The sequence below is a fragment of the Nymphalis io genome, chromosome 2 (assembly GCF_905147045.1).
Source record: "Nymphalis io chromosome 2, ilAglIoxx1.1, whole genome shotgun sequence".
Classification (NCBI taxonomy): Eukaryota; Metazoa; Arthropoda; class Insecta; order Lepidoptera; family Nymphalidae; genus Nymphalis; species Nymphalis io.
Window position 1 is genome coordinate 7,566,652 of NC_065889.1, and position 18,410 is coordinate 7,585,061.

The 18,410-nt window shown below is 32.3% G+C and overlaps 3 protein-coding genes and 1 non-coding gene across 4 annotated transcripts in view; 1 reads left to right on the top strand and 3 right to left on the bottom strand.

Annotated features, from left to right (window-relative positions):
* Nucleotides 1-4,520: 4,520 nt before the first annotated feature.
* Nucleotides 4,521-5,350, bottom strand: LOC126778896 (microsomal glutathione S-transferase 1-like). The gene has a single exon (XM_050502650.1). It carries the CDS (start codon nt 5,137-5,139, stop codon nt 4,696-4,698), a length of 444 nt encoding a protein of 147 aa, XP_050358607.1. The 5' UTR covers nt 5,140-5,350; the 3' UTR covers nt 4,521-4,695.
* Nucleotides 5,351-5,408: 58 nt separating this feature from the next.
* LOC126778924 (uncharacterized) lies at nt 5,409-18,349 on the bottom strand. Its single transcript, XM_050502682.1, has 2 exons — nt 17,747-18,349; nt 5,409-5,862 (listed from the first exon to the last, which is right to left on the bottom strand). The coding sequence occupies exons 1-2, from the start codon at nt 18,193-18,195 to the stop codon at nt 5,445-5,447; spliced, it is 867 nt and encodes a 288-aa protein (XP_050358639.1). The 5' UTR covers nt 18,196-18,349; the 3' UTR covers nt 5,409-5,444.
* Trnan-guu (transfer RNA asparagine (anticodon GUU)) lies at nt 11,199-11,272 on the bottom strand. Its single transcript has one exon. It is a non-coding gene; the product is annotated as a tRNA-Asn (tRNA).
* The window catches only part of LOC126778590 (EF-hand domain-containing protein 1-like), a 34,863-nt gene continuing 32,779 nt past the window's right edge, over nt 16,327-18,410 (top strand). The window contains exon 1 of the mRNA XM_050502272.1: nt 16,327-16,448. Coding sequence (XP_050358229.1) covers nt 16,395-16,448 — 54 coding nt within the window. The 5' untranslated portion in view covers nt 16,327-16,394. The remainder of the gene's footprint in view (nt 16,449-18,410) is intronic.

Consider the following 18,410-nt stretch of genomic DNA (forward strand, 5'->3'; position numbering starts at 1 on the left):
AAACTTTATATATTTAATATATCTTTGATGTATATCTCAATTATTAAAGTTTTTGAATTTTCTTTTTCACCATTTTCTCGTATAGATGAGAAGTGACAGGTTGATTTTTACTTTGAGCGATTGGCATTTGATCTATCGAAGGATCAGCAACATGAAAGATATTGTAATAAAATAAATTACTAGCGTAATTTATACATACGTCTAACACGTCCCGATATTGGACTGCTGAAAAACATCCTGGAACCCAATCGCAGCGCCACCTATACCGGTTCTTATATAAGCCATCCACGGATTTATTTAAAGATACATTAATTGTCATAAAACCAGTCCGGTTTAGGAGGACTTCAGTAATATACATGGATATGTAGAATAGTCATATATATAATGTTTTTCGGTAGCGACTGAGAATATTATATAATATAGTATATTATAAAACAGTATGTACAACATACATCCAGTATATGAACAGCAGCCCAATCCAATACAAGTATATTTATATTTATAAGTTTTTTTAAGGTTAAATAATTCGAATCATTTAAAGCTATAACATTGTAGCAATTCCATTAAATAATATTATAAATTCTATTCTACTATATAGTACCTACATGTCACTAAATTTTGTTTTTACAAAAATAGCGTCTATTACAATAAAGTACGGTTTACATCAGAAGCACGACATCAAATCGCGTCGCAGCGCATTTTACATGTGGTAAAGGAAATTAAAGTGTCTACCTACACGATATTTAAAGTCCATATTTGGCTATAGGAACACAGGCTGCAATTGCATGCCGCCTCGTTCATTGGGAACGTTTGCATGCGCGTTCCATACAAATATGAACTTTCAATATTGTGTAGACACCTTAAATTCCTTTACCACATGTAAAATGCAATTCGATGCAGCGAGTTTTGTGTGAATCGTACTTGACAGAGCCTTAATTACGTTTTAATTATAAATTGTTAGATTGTATATACATGTAGGATCATTTCAATACTATTATTGTATTCTGTAAATAATAAAATTGTTCTGTACGTAGAATAGATTTAAAAATAGCAAAACATTGAAATTGAAGCATACTGTAATAGCATCACTTCATATAAAAAACTAAGTTTTCTCGCCGCGTATGGCTGTTCGTCTGAAAGCGATAAGCTCAAAAGCTACCGAACGGGTTTTAAATGGTTTTCAACGTTTAGGTGTATAATTCATTAAGATATGATGTTAATTGGCTAAAATAATATAAAAATAATTCGTAATATGTATAACATTATACGCGTTTTTTTTATATACCTTTATTCTACCTGTCTGAAGCCGGGGTTGCTAGTCTATAATAATAAAAATCGCCTTAATCGCATTTTTATATCATTAGAGCATTTTTTGTTTACATATAATATTAATAACGGAAATGTTTTTAGTTTTTCAGATAAACTCAATTAATATGTATCTGTATAATAAAGTAATTAACGATTATTGCGTTTTAGTTTTAGCGAGGATAATGTTTCGTAATAGGTATTTTATCAACATTATTAAGTATGTATACAATTGTACGTGTCATGTTCTTAATATTAATTAGATATTTATTACGAATCTATAGTTATATTATAAATGCGAAAATAACTCTGTCTGTCTTTTATGCTTCTACGGCTAAATCATAAAACTGATTTTGATGAAATTGTTATGTAGCATGATTGAACCCCAAGGAAAGAAGACTACTTTTTAAATCTAACACCTGATCCCCCACCAACAACCGCTGGCGAAAACTTTTTTTTATTTTATTAGATAACATATGTGTGAGCTTCTATTTATATTGAATTCAGCATTGAATGAGAACTTTTTATTTCTTAATTTTATCGGTTAGTGGTTTTTTTAATGATGTGTCCCAATGTTAGCTAGCCCAAAGTAATCTTTATCATCTCAAACATAGTCGCAAAGTCGTGAGCCTATGGGCATCATACAAGACAATTATTATAAAAGTTTCCTTAAAAATTAAATGACGTCGGTAGTTTTTACCCCTAATTGACATCCCATTTATGTGCACAAAGCGCTTCGCTTCCTCATTTCATATGCGAACAGCCAAGATGTATAACGATCCTCTGGCTGGCTCTTTTTTATTTAAAAAAAAAGGTACGTGCAAATGAGCCACCTGATGCTAAGTACATTCGCCGATAGATATGGACTCTCACACCCCCTAAATGCGCCGATAAACATGATATTTAATACGTTGTAGCCCATCAACCTTTAAAAACACTGGCTTGAAGGAAGAGTGAGCCAATGTAAGTATAAAAAAAATGACACAACATCATAGTTCCGAACATTTTTGGGTTTAATTTAATTTAACATTGGTGATTTAATTTAAGGAATAGTAAAACTTCGATAAACTTTTTGTATATCGTTTATAATTTCGTGAAATAAATAAAAACTTTTCCCAGGCATCATGAATAAAGCATAAAATATTATCGACTAGCTCTTGATACGAACCAGAACTTGATATTAAAAAATCAATATGCATTTATTGAGGCATTACGTATAATTTTTTATCGAACAGAATCAAATTTATTTAAGTTTTTATTTTTATACTAACTTGACACGTATATTCCATGAAGTGGCGAGTTATTTCTTATTATATTGTATTTATAATACGTTTTCCTGTTCATTATAATATATTACATCTATACTAATTAATAAACTGAAGTGTCTGTCGGTGATTTAAAAATAACTGCCTCTTTTAAAGTTAACATGGCTATTTGTGAGATAGCAAAACCAAAGCAATATTTTTTTTAGTTTTGTCTGTCTGTTTGTCTGGGGGTAATCTTAAAACGGCTAAAATTTACAAATTTAAATAACCGAATTATTACAAGAAGTATTTCAAGGTCCCGTTTATATATTTCACCAAAATCGATTGAGTCTATTAAAAATTGTAAAAAAATAATGTTCATGTACGTATTTTTGTTATTATAATATATGTTGCGGTCATTAGACCATAGATGGCGGTGTGCGAAATATGCCAATTTCTGAATCGCGGTGTCTAGATTTTCCGGAGTGATCATCATGTATGGCAATACATATTATCATTCGCGTTTCGTTTAATTTTTTGCTGTCGTTGTTCTGTCGTCGTTTCGTTTGATTGTTTTGAGTTTTTTTATTAATTTCATTATTACATTAATAATATTAAATACTTTGTGGCTTTAGGTTGCAACTATTAACTCAGTTGTAATTTTTTTCTATTCGTGTAGACATCTTAAGTTAATATTTTTGTTTTGAATTTTAAAGATTTGTTTTTACTTTTAAGGTTACCTATTCCTTAGTTGTAGGGCTTCATAAAGTTTACATTCAATCGCTAAGTGATAAAGTGTTTATAATTAAATTAGATTAGAAGGGTTACAATTTTTTTCTATTACTTTTAAGTAAATGTTTTATTTGTAACCTGGGTAGTGACAGATACATTATTTCGAAGATTTCTCAATGATTTTGATTTGATTACCTATTAATATATATTTTTATAGATTCTTCATAAAATTCCTTACAGATTAGTATGTAAATATTCTAAAGTTTTTTACACACGTTGTTAGCATTGGAAATTAAGTGGGAAGTAAAAATTGCGATAATTTTTTTGTAAAATAAGGTATATTTTTTAAATTAAAACTGGTTCATGTATAGTTTTCTCCTTTCTTTGTCGCACTTCCAAAAAATGGAATTCCTTACCAGCTCACGTGTTCCCCTCCTTTTACAACCCGAGTTCCTTCAAACGAGGCGTGAAGAGGCATCTTGCGGACCGGCAAGGCGAAGGCGGCTAGTGCAGAACATTCTTTCCGTCTGTACTGGCCGTCGTCGCGTTTGAACTCTTCTACCACTTACCATCAGGTGGAGTAGAGTCATTTGCCCTCTCGACGATTATAAAAAAAAAGAAGTTTTTGCTTGATTTCATAGCTAAATCGTATATTTACAAAATGCAGTATCACTACACACGTTTTGACGCGTCCCATTTTGGGAGGCGCGCCAGTTGATGGGTTAATATTTCGCATAGATTATAGATTTCATTAAAGCTTGCATTACTTTTTTTTATTTTGACCCTATTTATAGTCTGATTAGATAAGAAGGGTTGTATCTTTTTTTATTACTCGCTGCTGATTTACTCATGCACAACTTTATGAGCATGTTCACATATAAGTCATTCCAAAGATATCGTTGTTATAGCAAATGGAGATACTACATCAATATAGTATAGGAGGCATTAAAAAAAATCAGTATATCCATTTTTCTTTAATTACTAGAATAATAATAATCGCATTAATATTATAAATACGAAAGGTTGTGTGTGCTGTAAATATTTATTACTTCTTCGCGCTTATCACAATTAACATATTTTGGCCTTTTTATCCCGTTTAACTGGTTTTTAGATAATGACGCGGGCGGAGCCGCAGGTGATCCACTAGTATTTAATACAAAGGAAAATGTATTAATATACGTTTGCTGGGGCATAATATATATATAAGATTAATCGATTATATTGTGAAATAACAACAACAACGTTTTAATTTTTTTATTAAAGTAAAATTCATATAAAATATATGTAAAAAAGTTAAATTTTCATTTAAAGCTCTATTAATAATAAAAATAGATTCGAGATTCACAAGGCTGTTCTCCTTACCCAGACATATTAACAATGCTTATAAAATCTTAATTATGGCGTATATCTTAAATTAGAATGTAGCTTTGAAATGAGAAATGATTTTGACTCCCATGTACAACATGATAAAGTTTGGTATATCGTATGCAAAGCCACGCGCTGGTTGAGGCAGGGGTCTAATGGCGTACACGATGGTATGTATAACACGGCTGGCGGTGTACACTCTAAACAAGAGAGTTGCCCACTCGCTGGGTGGTCCGGTGGTCAGGTAAAAAGCACCCAATATCCAGAACACAGGAATATTTTCCAAATCATTCAAGTGAGCTCGCCTGACTCTCTCGACATCGAGGTCATCGAACTTCACTATTCCCTTAGTCTTTTCAGCGTCCTCTTCGTTTGCAAATACTTTCTTTTTGTATTGTACTCTTGCTGTCAATATTGCCATAATCAATATTTTGAGACCAAGAATAATTGAACATAAGACGTAAGACTGGATTGCTGTTTCTTCTAAACACATCTCAATTTAAAATATATTTTTAAACAATATTAAAGAGAACTCTGAACTCAACAACTGGTTTTCCTTAAATGTTTTTATGACTGAATATATGAAACCTCAGTCTTCCTTGTAAATGCTGGCCATATACTCATACTATATATATATGAATTTAATTTAAAATATTAATATTTATTAATTTCTAATATACAAAATCAATATTATTAATGGCATAATAAAATACTTTAGAAAAAAAAAATGTGAGCAAAGAAAAACACCCTTCTATAACCTGTGTTAAAATGAAGTAATTAAAAAAAAATCTTAAAAAATTACACTGCGGTTATGTAATGAAACACAACTTGGATGCCCATGTACCACGTGATAAGATACCCTATTTTGAACACTATAACCCTCGTCGGCTGTGGTAGAGGTACCACTGTATACACTACGGTATGTATAATTCTGCTCACTGTGTACACTCTGAAGAGAAATTTAGCCCACGCTGCTGCCGGTCCAGTCGTCACGTACAAAGCTCCAAGTATCCAAAACGCTGGAATATTCTCTATGTCGTTGCGATGAGCGCGTCGTGATCTTTCGACAACTGGATCGTCAAATTTAATTTTCCCACCTAAAATCTGCACGTCTTCCGGATTTATAAAAATACCACGGGTTAACCGGAATAGCCCTGTCAGCATTCCTACGGACAGTAACTTCACAGCAAGAATCGATGAATACAAAATATAAGATTGGACCACAGGACTGGTTAGCGTTATCATAGCCATGTATTAATATTTTTTTAAATTCCAAGTCACTGAGAACTGCACGTCGTGAAGATTATTATATGAATGTTTAAGGTTTCTCTTCGATCCCACTATAGCTTCGTCATCGTTATTAGTAAGATTGGAGTTCATTAAAAGCGAAATAGCTAAGTGGATATAGCACGTGGAGCACTATACTTAGTTTGTGTTTATAATTAATCTCGTACTCATTGATTGAGGAAAATATATATAATTACAGGCACAAGGGACATAAAATCTTAGTTCCCAAGGTTGGTGGCGCATTGGCTATGTAAGCGATGGTTGACATTTCTTACAATGCCAATGTCTAAGGGCGTTTGGTGACCAATTACCATCAGGTGACCCATATGCTCGTCCGCCTTCCTATTCTATAAAAAAAATCGTGAGGTAGTCTGCATATATCAGAGAAAGTCACATATTTATTCAAAAACTTGCTCTAGAGCAGCACGGTGCCTATGCTTCCTTTCTTTCTATTTTTCTTAAGAGGAGACGATTGCTTTACATACACATAGACTATTTACACGACATTTTATTATAGACACATACCTACATATTATTATGCACGACATATACAGACTATTTTACTTATACAGAATATTAATAAGACGTGTAATATTATTCACACGCATAGAAAATGTGCATCATCATATATTATTTTCATAGTAGTGTAATCGTAGGTGTAATGGTGACTTGACAAAAATAGTGTAGATTAATTTAAAAATGAGGGGATTTGTAACGTAAGTTATGTATCATACTAACTTGTTGGAAAAATTAAATATCAACGAATAAATTATTTTAAAAAACGTTACGGTTGAAAAATTCGCTTATTTAATGAAAAAAAATGACGTATAAATAGGAAATTAAAATGTAAAATTATTCAGATAAAGGTTACAAGTACAAATAATGTTACGGAGCTCGTGTGTCTGAAATCATTCGTTAATTCAATGGTTTTCGGAGCAGCGGAACGAGGAAACTCAATTTGCATATCAAACACAGAACACGGTACATTGAAACTTGTTTTTACTTTTAAATAGTTGTTTGTGTGAATTCTGCGAAATTGAGGATATTTTAATTTACAATGACGTTATAGAATAAAATAGAAAAGATTAATAGAATTCGAATTTGTTTATCCGATTAATATGAAATTTGACACTTTTATGTACTTTTTAATGAAAAATGTAATAGTATCTACTTCATTGTAAGTCGGTATTTGATGTTGCTGTAGCGTACAGCGGCATTCTTTGATGTGATGATTTTTGAAATTCAAAATTTAAACAAAATTCAAATACCTATTATGTCGTTTAGAATAAGTAGTAATGATGTTTAAATAAATACTATTAACACATAGTATTTAATGTATTTAATATTTTTCGACTGCCTCGTTGGTCTAGTGGTTTAATGTATGTATGGTGTAATGTTTAAGGCCGCGGACCCGGAGGTCCTGGGTTCAATTCCCAGGTTGGGCCAATAAAAAGTTTTTGGGTTTTTCTGTCAGAAAATTCTCAGTAGCAGCCCGGAGTCTGGAAGTTGGAAGTGTTTTCACTCCCGTGCCTCGGAAAACACGTAAAGCCGTTGGTCCTGCGCCTGAACTCTTTCCGGTCGTGTCGGATTGCCGTCCCATCGGATTATGAGAGTTAGGGAAAAGAGAATGCACCTGTGCTTGCGCACACGCTTGTGCACTATAATATCTCCTGCGCAGTTGGCTAATCTCTCTTGAGATTGGCCGCCGTGGCCGAAATCGGTCTGGAGGACATTATTATTATTATTATTTAATGTTTAAACATACATGAAACATAATGTATTTGCTTATTAAGATAATACTCCAGTTTTTTTTAAATACGCAGGTATAATTCTAACGTCTGAAACGCTGATCAAAGTAAGATTGAGTGCTAAGTTTTTCTGAATAGTCATTGGTCGTCAGCAACTAATGACGCTATAGGCGACCAATGAGCGTTCAACAGTTAGTCTGATTAGTTTTTCTGACTTTGATCAGCATTTCAGAAACTGTAGGTTAATATTTTTTTTATTCTTCACAAATATAGAAAGCTAAATAATAATCTTGCATGTTCAGTATTACTGTTGAAAAAGTATTGAAAGTGCTATATGTGTGTGGATGATGTAAAAGATAAAATAAAACCTTAGATATGTAAGTTGAATCGTTGATTAAAATCCGTTTTAATATGTGGTATTTTATTGCTAGTAATACCTTAATTATAAAAGTTAATATTAAACAGTAATGAAATTTATCTAATACGAATATTTAAATAGTTAAGTATTTCTTTGAACTTCGACTATTGAACGAACTTTAATGTGAAATAAAAAAAAATATGCAAATGAAATTTTCGATTAATATCATTGCGTACGCGGGGATTAAATGTATCATCGGTTAGCGTTATGAATTTATTATTACCACATATTACAGTTAAAGCCATTTACACCTCTACATGGATATGTTCCTGTACCATCTTCAAACGTAATCCCCTTGTTAGCTTTGAGTTGGAGTAGATTGCCTACTGAGTGCCATATCGAATGCTATCGGGTAAACATAAATTGACATCTGCAGATTGTTTTCAGAGCTTAAAAGAGAGTATTCGTAGCGTCAATACCATAATAATTTGTTAGGGCTTAATGCCTGTGGTTGATCTACGGATGCAAACCCATGATTATTTCTACCATTAAAAATAATACTTTGTATTACTCTGTTCTGTTTGCCCTAGTATTAGTTTCTTTTGTTTTTCGATATCGTTGACGTTAGAGTTGGTTCCTCCTGACCGGTCTAGGCCAGTCTGGGTGCGGGCCTGGGGGTTGCCCCCTTTATCCGGACTAAACCTCACCGACAGGTTTAGCCACCGCGTCTTTTTATTTTAGCCCGAATGGCCAGGGTCTCAATCACCCAGTGGCTATTGTTCGTTGACGTTAACTACAATTTATATGAAATTCCGATTATTGTAACTAGACAGCGCTATTTTCACTCCAGTTAACGCCAACGCTATCGAATAAGTGAAAAACTCGCACTAGGTACACTGGTTTAAGGGTGACTGAGTATCACCAGCACATGGGACACATGGAAATAGTTTAAATAATTTTATACACACGCACACACATACGCACACACGATAACTACTAACTGTATACTATAACATTCCATTCATATTTATTAGTTATTCTTTTTGGAACCTTATACTTATAATACTGTTGGTAGAGTTTTGTGCAAGCTCGTCTGAGTAGGTACCACCCAGTCATAAGATATTCTACTGCAAAACAGCAGTACTTGGTATTGCTGTGTTCCGGTTTGAAGGGTGAGTAAGCCAGTTTAATTACAGACACAAGGGACATAACAACTTAGTTCCCAAGGTTGGTGGCGCATTGGTGATGTAAGCGATGTTTAACATTTCTTACAATGCCAATGTCTATAGGCGTTGGTGACCACTTACCATCAGGTGGCCCATATGCTCGTCCGCCTTCCTATTCTATAAAAAAAATGTTAATAGTATGGAAGTGAACGTTGACATCTGCAACACAATTTTTATTTTCGCAGTGTCATCGTTACAACTATATTTTTTATAAAATTGTAAATGTTCTTGAATAAAATGTTTATCTATCAATATTTATCCATTTCTCTTGTAAATCCATTGTCATGGTGCAAAAGTTATCATCACATACCATCAGCTTCCAAAGGAACGTTGCCTTAAAAAAAAGTTCTTAAAAATAAAAATAGAAGACTTACAGGGCAGAGCTATAATACTTTGTTTTATTATTACAAACCGTATTGTTGATAATAATAAGACATTTGACGTAATCTTTAATCAGAACTACGCTTATGTGTTAATCTACGGATAGACTTTACTCGCTGCTCGAATTGTAATGTGTTTCGTATCTTATCTTTATTGATCGGACGCATAACTGTTTAGTGATAACACCTACTAAATATATACTGAGACTAATATCAGTAATTCAACCTTGGAATCCCAGTGTGACTGCCCTAATTTATTGGCATATATTACTGAACCACTGTTTGTCTGTCTGAAGCCTAATCTCTAAGACTAGATCGACGGGCCCTAATTAAGATCTCGTATCTTCAAAAGGGAACCCATATCTATACGGGACGAATACCGCAAAAGAAAATTCAGTTTAAAATGTCTATATGTTCTTTGTGCATAGATAGATACATTTTTGTAAGAGTTAAAATGAATATAAGTAATATAAGTAGTATTATATATATCAAGGCATAAGAACAATTCCTTGCCTCGTAAAAAGATCTAAGTACTAAATTGCAATGTTTACTACTGCAATGTCTTAACAAATAATCGCATCAAAAATGTTATAATATGTTTTTTTTATATTAAAGTCTGTGGATTATTTAATTTAGTAGTCGTTAATTCGTTTGTCTATGTCGATTATTTTATTATGTAGGTGCCAAGTATGTTCGACCATAATATTGATTGTAATTTTTACGACTTTTTTTCATTCCTATTACAGTACACTAATACGATTTTAAGCTAGTACTATTTTGTTGATTGCCTCGTTGATCTAGTGGCTTGATGTAAGACCGCAGACCAGGAGGTCCAGGGATCAATTCCCGAGTCGGGGTAATAAATAGTTATTGTGTTTTTCTGTCAGAAAATTCTCATTAACAGCCCGGTGTCTGGAAGTTGGAAATGTGTTTACTCCCGTGCCTCTGAAAGCACGTAAAGCCGTTGGTGCTGCGCCTGAACTCTTTTCGGTCGTGTCGAATTGCCGTCCCATCGGATTATGAGAGTTAGAGAATAGAGAGTGCACCTGTGTTTGCGCACACACTTGTGCACTATAATATCTCCTGCGTAGTTGGCTAATCTCTCTTGAGATTGGCCGCCGTGGCCGAAATTGATCTGGAGGATATTATTATTATTTTATTACTATTTTAAAATGGTGGAAGTCAGTTACGGTATTACTTATGGTATTTTTCGTTAGGACTGTCGAGATGAGTAGCAGAACTGTATTTCATTTTGAGCGAAACACGCCTGATGATGTTAATAAAAATGTTTTTATAGGTAATCATAAATACTTATACATTTTCTATAGAAGGTATTTTTATTGCAATATTATAAATAAATTGGTTGTGTCTTTTTATGTTCCTATAAATATTAAATATTTTATGAGTAAGGTCAAAAGCTATTATTTTCTCGTCCGTTTTATTTAAGAAACAAAAGTGTTTTTAACATATTTTAATAATACCTAATAAAAAACTTTAGTTTTATAAGCGCATACATTATTTTCCAATAGAATTAATTAATAAAAAAGTTTGCTCGCCCCCGGGTGGGCTCGAACCACCAACCTTTCGGTTAACAGCCGAACGCGCTAGCCAATTGCGCCACGGAGGCTCTTATTGACAAGGCCCAAATTAATCATCCAAAGATGTTTTTTGAATTATGATGATTACAAATTAGTTGTATTTTTAAAATAAGATATGATATGTATAAAAATAAAGGTTATGTATAAAAAATAATATACTATTGTAAATAAATAAGACATATTTATAAACTAACTTTTACACATGGCTTTTTAGCCCACGTGTATGTTTTTTTATGACAAGATAATTTTGCTGCGCTTTTGTTAGGCAGGACGAAAAATTGTTTCTATTTTCAAATTAAATTAAATAACTTTTAAAGAGACGATATAGCTTAGTGGCTATAATAAGTATAACTTAACGTAACCGAAGATTACAGGTTCTAGCCCCGACAAGCACTACTAATTTTTGTTTTTTGCTTAATTTGTGCTTATAATTCATCTCGGGCGATTAAGTGAAACATCGTGAGAAAACCGGTATGTGGCGCATGAATATCTTCCACATTTGTAGTTGTATATCCAGTATCCACCAACCCGCTATGGGGCAGCGTTGTAGAATAATCTCCTCTAAAGAAGTGGAAGCCATCAGTGGGACATTTACCGGATGTAGCCTAAAGATAGCCGGTAAAGTCTAAAGATCGTTTAAAATAAAATAAAATCTATTGTTTTGGTTTTGTTAACACGCAAATAGAAATCCTAAATTAATAAGAGGCAGTTAATTTGAAGTCACGGACAGACACTTCAATATTAATTATTTGTATAGATGATATCCTCCTGACCGATTTTAAGGGAGTCCACCAAACTGCGTAGGACACATTACGCGGGCACTATATTCCCTCACTTGCTTAATTCGATGGCACATCGGCATTCCTAGACACCACTATATTTGTTTTATTTATTTAAATGGTGTCTGGAAGAGACCGCTCTTTTAGCGATAAGACCGCCTTTTGTACATAAATAGTTTTTGTTTCTTTTTTTATGTTTGTGTTTAAAATGGTTCTGTAACTTTTTTGGTGTACAATAAAGCATATTCTATTCTATTCTTTTTTTTTAATAGAAGATTATTTTTCTTTAGTATTAATGTACTCACATTAATACTAAAGAAAAATAATCTTGCGTTAAACAGAATAGCGATAAACGAACTACGGCGACTGGTCATCAAACCAGTTTCAAGCAACTTTGTTTTAGTTAAATTAATAAACAGTTACTCTGGTATATTAATTGTTATTTATAATTCATTTTAGTTTAGGATACACTAACCGGTTGCTTAAATTTTGTTAATAGTGTTGTTAAATGTGTTAAATGTGTGTTAAATTTTGTTAACATTCACATAACCATAGGACACATAAATAAGAAATTTAAAAATCTCAAGCCGCTTATTTCGCATGCTGTACATGGAGTCATGGACAGCATGTGTCCAAACGTGAAAATCACGAATAGCATCATCTATTGAATTAGTTTTCAATTAGACAGCTGCGCTCCAACTTAACGGAATAGGAGTGCTTATACCTATTTGTCCCGCATTTTATAATGAAACAGCTACCCGTCATGATTTTGAACGGGTATGGTATTCAGAGGTTAGGTATAAAAATATATGTATATAATATAAAGTGGCATATGTCCTTCTTTGAGGCTTAAGCTTACCGAATTTCATCAAAATCAGTCCATTGGTTTTACCGTGAATGCATACAGGCAAATTTCACTTACATTCGCATTTATAATATTAGTATGCTATAGATGAATATATTATGTGGGCTAGAAATTATTTAATAGTATATGGTTAAACATAATTTTACTTACTACTTACGCTTAAACTGTAATATTTTGCTGTATTTTTACATAATATATAAATGTAGTAAATATCGCTATATCATAAAATAAATATATCAAACATTTTATATAATACTAATAATAAGAATATCAGTAGTATTATTTAAATTTAGGAGTAATTATTACTAAGCAACTACAATTTCATTATTTAATTTATATTTAAAAATTTTTTTTAATAAAACCAGTAAAACTTATGATACGCACCTAGACATTTTAATTAAAATAAAAAGTTAAGATTTTTCGAGGAGTTACATAAAAGCCTACATAAACCATTATTTTAGAGTAAACAAATATTATAATTTATATTTGTAAAGGAAAGTATATTTGTAAAGTTTAGTCATTGGTTGTAGGTAATAGTCCTGTCAGCTGGATAAAGATTTATTCCGTTGAGGAGATGGATAGCGAGGTTAAATCTAACACAAGTCATTGGGGTATTGGAAATATACGGATACCAACATTTCATCCAATACGTGCAGGTTTCAAAGAGTTGTATACATAAATATATTATATTCATGTAGCATTTGCGTGACTTGGTTAGAATTTTCAACCTTTCGGTTAATACCAATGTGGCCTATCCACCTCCAATTTTATTCTTATTTATATTTGAAATAAACGGTATAATTATATTAAATAAAATATGAATATTAATAAAAACTTAACTAATAATATTTTCTAATAATAAATTAAAATGTATTGTATTAAGATCAAATATTAAAAGAATTAAGATGCAAAACACAAGTGAAATAAGATAAAGAGAGAGGGATAATCGAAACGTAATTAATATAAACGAATATAAAATTAAATAAATAAACAATTTTACAATATATTATTTACAGGATAAATTAATTTGTTAATGAAAATTAGATAGTTATAATAACATTATAACATTTTCTTGTTTGAAATGTTAATTTGTATGGACTATAACTACATTTGTTGTTTCGTCATGTTTTGATCAATCAATCTCTGACAGGTGGTTAGGGTGATAAATTACATTGTTATCTATTCTCCGTTGTCGATGGTCGTCAATATCAAGCACACGTTGCTGCCATAGACAGAATGGGGGGCCACCCCCCAGAATTATCGTCCGAGACGCCTTTAGAGGTCACAAGAGTGGTTGTCCGAAAAAGTATACTATATCATTATAACTACTAAACTTTTGAATATGTTTATATAGATTTTCATATTAGGTCCTTACATATGAAATTAGCGTTTTGTCGTACTGACCACTTTGATCTGAAATATCTCCAAAGAGGAGAATATCTCCAAAGTTAAGAATTCCAAATTCAAATTTATAAATTCATTTAGTACATTTGAGTTTTGAAAACAGTCATTCATTTTCCTCATTATTTTTTTCTTTGGCGACGCTTATTACCGCACAATGGAAAACATGAAATATCGGTATATTTACGAGTACGAGTTCTACTGTGGCACCAGAGCTGCAGAAATAGCTCGAAGGATTAATGATGTGTACGGCGCTGGTGTCGCAAAAGAAAGCACGGTACGTTTTTGGTTTCAACGTTTTCGTTCTGGAAATTTCGACCTTCAGAACCAACATCGTGGACGGTCTGAGACCAAAGTGAAAAATGAAGAAGTAAGAGCTATTGTGGAAGCGAATCCATCACAAAGCACTTCAGAGATAGCTGCAGGCTTCGGGGTAAGTGATAAAACTGTATTAATCCACTTGAAGCAAATCGGGAAAGTAAAAAAACTTGAACGATTGGTACCTCATGAATTGAGTGAATTGAACTTGCAAACACGCGTCTTTACGCGATTTTAAATCGAATCATTACTTATGATGAAAAGTGGATACTGTACGATAATCGGAAGCGCTCGTCGCAATGGCTGAACCCTGGAGGCCCAGCCAAATCCTGTCCTAAACGAAAATTGACTTAGAAAAAGTTACTTGTGAGTGTTTGGTGGATTAGCGCCGGTGTCGTTCACTACAGCTTTCTAAAATCTGGCCAAACGATTAAGGTAGTTATCTATTGTCAGCAACTGCAAACCATGAAGGAAGAACTAGCTGCTAAACAACCGAGATTGGTCAATCTATTAGTATCAATATATTAGTTACCTATGAGATGGCAAAAGTGCATAGATAACAACGGTGCATACATTGATTAATTAAATATATTTTACAAAAAAAAATACTTTATACTCTCCCGTACAAAACGCCAATTTCATATGTAAGGACCTAATAATAACGAGTAGGTATAGTATATATTGAAATCTGCGTTAAAACACTCAACTGAACTTCTTGTAGGAATTGATGTACAATAATTTACTATATACAGAGCAGTAAATATGTAAATTAATCCTTCAAAAAGTTCAATTTTTATTAAATTTTATATGAATATGAAGTGGGAGGAGTTATTTATAATAGATTTAATATTATTGACAAAAACTACTTATGCCATTTTAATTTTACTTTCAAAGTTTTAATACCAACTTCGCCTACATTCTGATTTTATGAATCCACAATGAATACCACATAATCTTTAGACCCTTACCTACCGATGATGTCATTTAAATCCAAGGTCATATTTATTTATGCTATATACTCTACTTAAACCAAAACCCGTCAATAAGCGCCTAGCTAAATCTTTAAAACCGGATAATACTTAGATTTATTAGAACTTTAATTTATTAATTTTATTTTAGGGTATACAAACTGTTACATAATTCCTAAAATACACAAAACAATAAAGTTTCCACAGAAATATTTGAAATAAAGAGAAATAAAATGCATATTAATATGAAAATATGTCATATTATTAAAAAGTACTAAATTGTCTATGGTTTCATTCTAATATGTTTGATTAGATACAAGGCTACGTGTCTATGTATATAATTCTAATTAACACGTTAATAGTGGAATTAATTTAACAAGACAAAAGATACACAGTAACAATACCACACTAACTTAAGTTTCATTCAATGTAACATTGTCTGAACCTTGATTCATGAATATATCATTTGATTTGATTTAATTTGTTATAAAGCGTTAATTAACAGGATATAAAATTTTCATTCGCATCTACCTGGCCACAATAAAATATCCGATGATAAGTATGGATGCTGTCTAAGATGGAACTCACTTCCATATAAGATGCCTATTTACTTTTGAATCTTCCTTTTTTATGCTAATGGTCGACAATCTGTATTTATGGCTTATGCTTGTTTATCCACATGTAAAATTTAAAATTTGTCAGAACATAATAATATAAATGATAGCAACACAAACATTATTAATTAGAATTATCTCTAATTACATTTTAAAAAGGTCGATCGGGTTAGGTTTAATTTATTTACCTTAATGTGCTAAAAGCAATGGCTACATTGAAGATAGACAGACGTGGTGCAACATTAGCTCTTGAAATCAAAGTATGTATTTTAAATTTAAATTCAAGTTCAATAGTACGTATTTTAGTTTAGACTGTGCGTGCATAACCAAATTAATTATAACTCGAAACTCTCAATAATTTAAACGTTTTATTTTAATTACTGTTTTTGTTATATTTAATTTTAAACGTTATGTTTATTTGAAGTAAATAGATTTATTTAATTAGAATTATTTAATTATCACAATATTCATAAAATTATATGTATTATCTTCACTTATGATATGTCCTACTACTTTATGGTTTTGGACAAGAATACAATATATTACTTTACGAATGTGTGAACAAACACAGGTGCAGAGGTGCAGAATGTATTTGTTCATTCTAATAGTCCGATGGCTTGGCACTACGACGACGGAGAGAGATCAGGACATCAGATGCTAGAGTATTAGCCCAACCCTGTACCAACATTGACCTCATGATCTGTGACCTCTGTTAGCCTGATCTAGCTAACCACAAGACAAACAAAGCAGCTTATCATAAAGTTCTAATTATATATACTTCATTATTGTTTCGTTGTGTGATTTAATTCAAAGTTATCTTGTACATTGTATTTTATACCATTTTTTGTGTATATAAACAAAATCTATATAATATTATCACTAAGGGCTTTATTTTATTTTTATCGTTATATTGTGTTATCAATATATCTGTATTTTTTATAAAGATTTAGACTAGGCGCTTTGCTCGATACACATAAAAGTGTGTGATGTAGATAGCGACAGTGATAGAACGAGATAGATATAAAGAACGGTCATATTAATTATTATCAGAATACTTCGTCGGCGCTGCTTGAATAATACATATATATGGCCTTGCTTGTAAACGTTGCTTAGCGACTGTTTAGTTTAACTCTGATTGCGCTCTTTCTGTCATTATTGCATTGACATTCGAAAGAAGAAGACAACATTAACTAATCACCCGCTAAGCAACGCTTATAACTAAGGCCGATATTGTATTACAAGCGTTTGTGATGACGTTAAATCATAACGATTCATGGTCATTGATGTGTTCCTATATTTGAAAATAATTACGGTGATAACTATGCATTATAACTAAAAAATTGTATTATAAATTAAAAAAATCCTACGAAGGAAAATAATTTTTGGCCATTATTATTATAAATACCTTTAATACTTTTTATTCACTCAACAAAATACATAATTGTAAAGTCACAGTATGAACATTATCACTTTTTTGTTATCAAGGAGCGTCTATATAAAACTTATAACACAATGAACAATTAATTTAACCTTAACAAAATTATCTGAATAATATTATAGCGCAGTTAAATAGTGAGATACAATTTTGACTCCCATGTACCACTTAATTAAATATGGTATTCCGTATGCGATACCACGAGCTGGTTGAGGCAAGGGTTTGACGGCGTACACGATGGTATGTAAGACACGGCCCGCAGTGTACACTCTGAACAAAAGAGTAGCCAGCGCACTAGAAGGCCCTGTAGTCAAGTACAATGCACCCAATACCCAAAACACAGGGATATTCTCTAAATCATTCAAGTGAGCTCGCCTGACTCTCTCGACATCGGGGTCATCAAACTTCACTATTCCCTTAGTCTTTTTAGCGTCTTCTTCGTTTGCGAATACTTTCTTCCTGTATCGTTCTCTTGCCGTCAGTACCGCCATGCCTAGTACTTTAAGAGCTAAGATACTCGAGTACAATATGTACGATTGCACCGCCGGTTCAGCTATCGTGACGGGCACCATGTTTATATTTTGCGGTTTTTATTTGCAAGTGAATTAACTAACGCAACACGTGCTATCGACTCGACGAACGAAACTTCAATGTGATATAAAACAATGCTGACGCCGGCCGGTAGATAATAAATTGTTCAACTCATCACACAATTGATCACCTTGTTTTGTTAACTAAAATGTTAAATCATCATGATAAAAGTATTTCGTGTTTAATGTTATTTTTT

Excerpts from the sequence above, each read along its gene's own strand:
- LOC126778896 (XM_050502650.1), bottom strand. The coding sequence starts at position 5,139 with ATGTGTTTAGAAGAAACAGCAATCCAGTCTTACGTCTTATGTTCAATT.
- LOC126778924 (XM_050502682.1), bottom strand. The coding sequence starts at position 18,195 with ATGGTGCCCGTCACGATAGCTGAACCGGCGGTGCAATCGTACATATTG. Across the intron at positions 5,863-17,746 it reads TCTCACTATTTAACTGCGCT|ATCTTATATTTTGTATTCAT; the intron begins ATAATATTATTC and ends TCCTGTGGTCCA.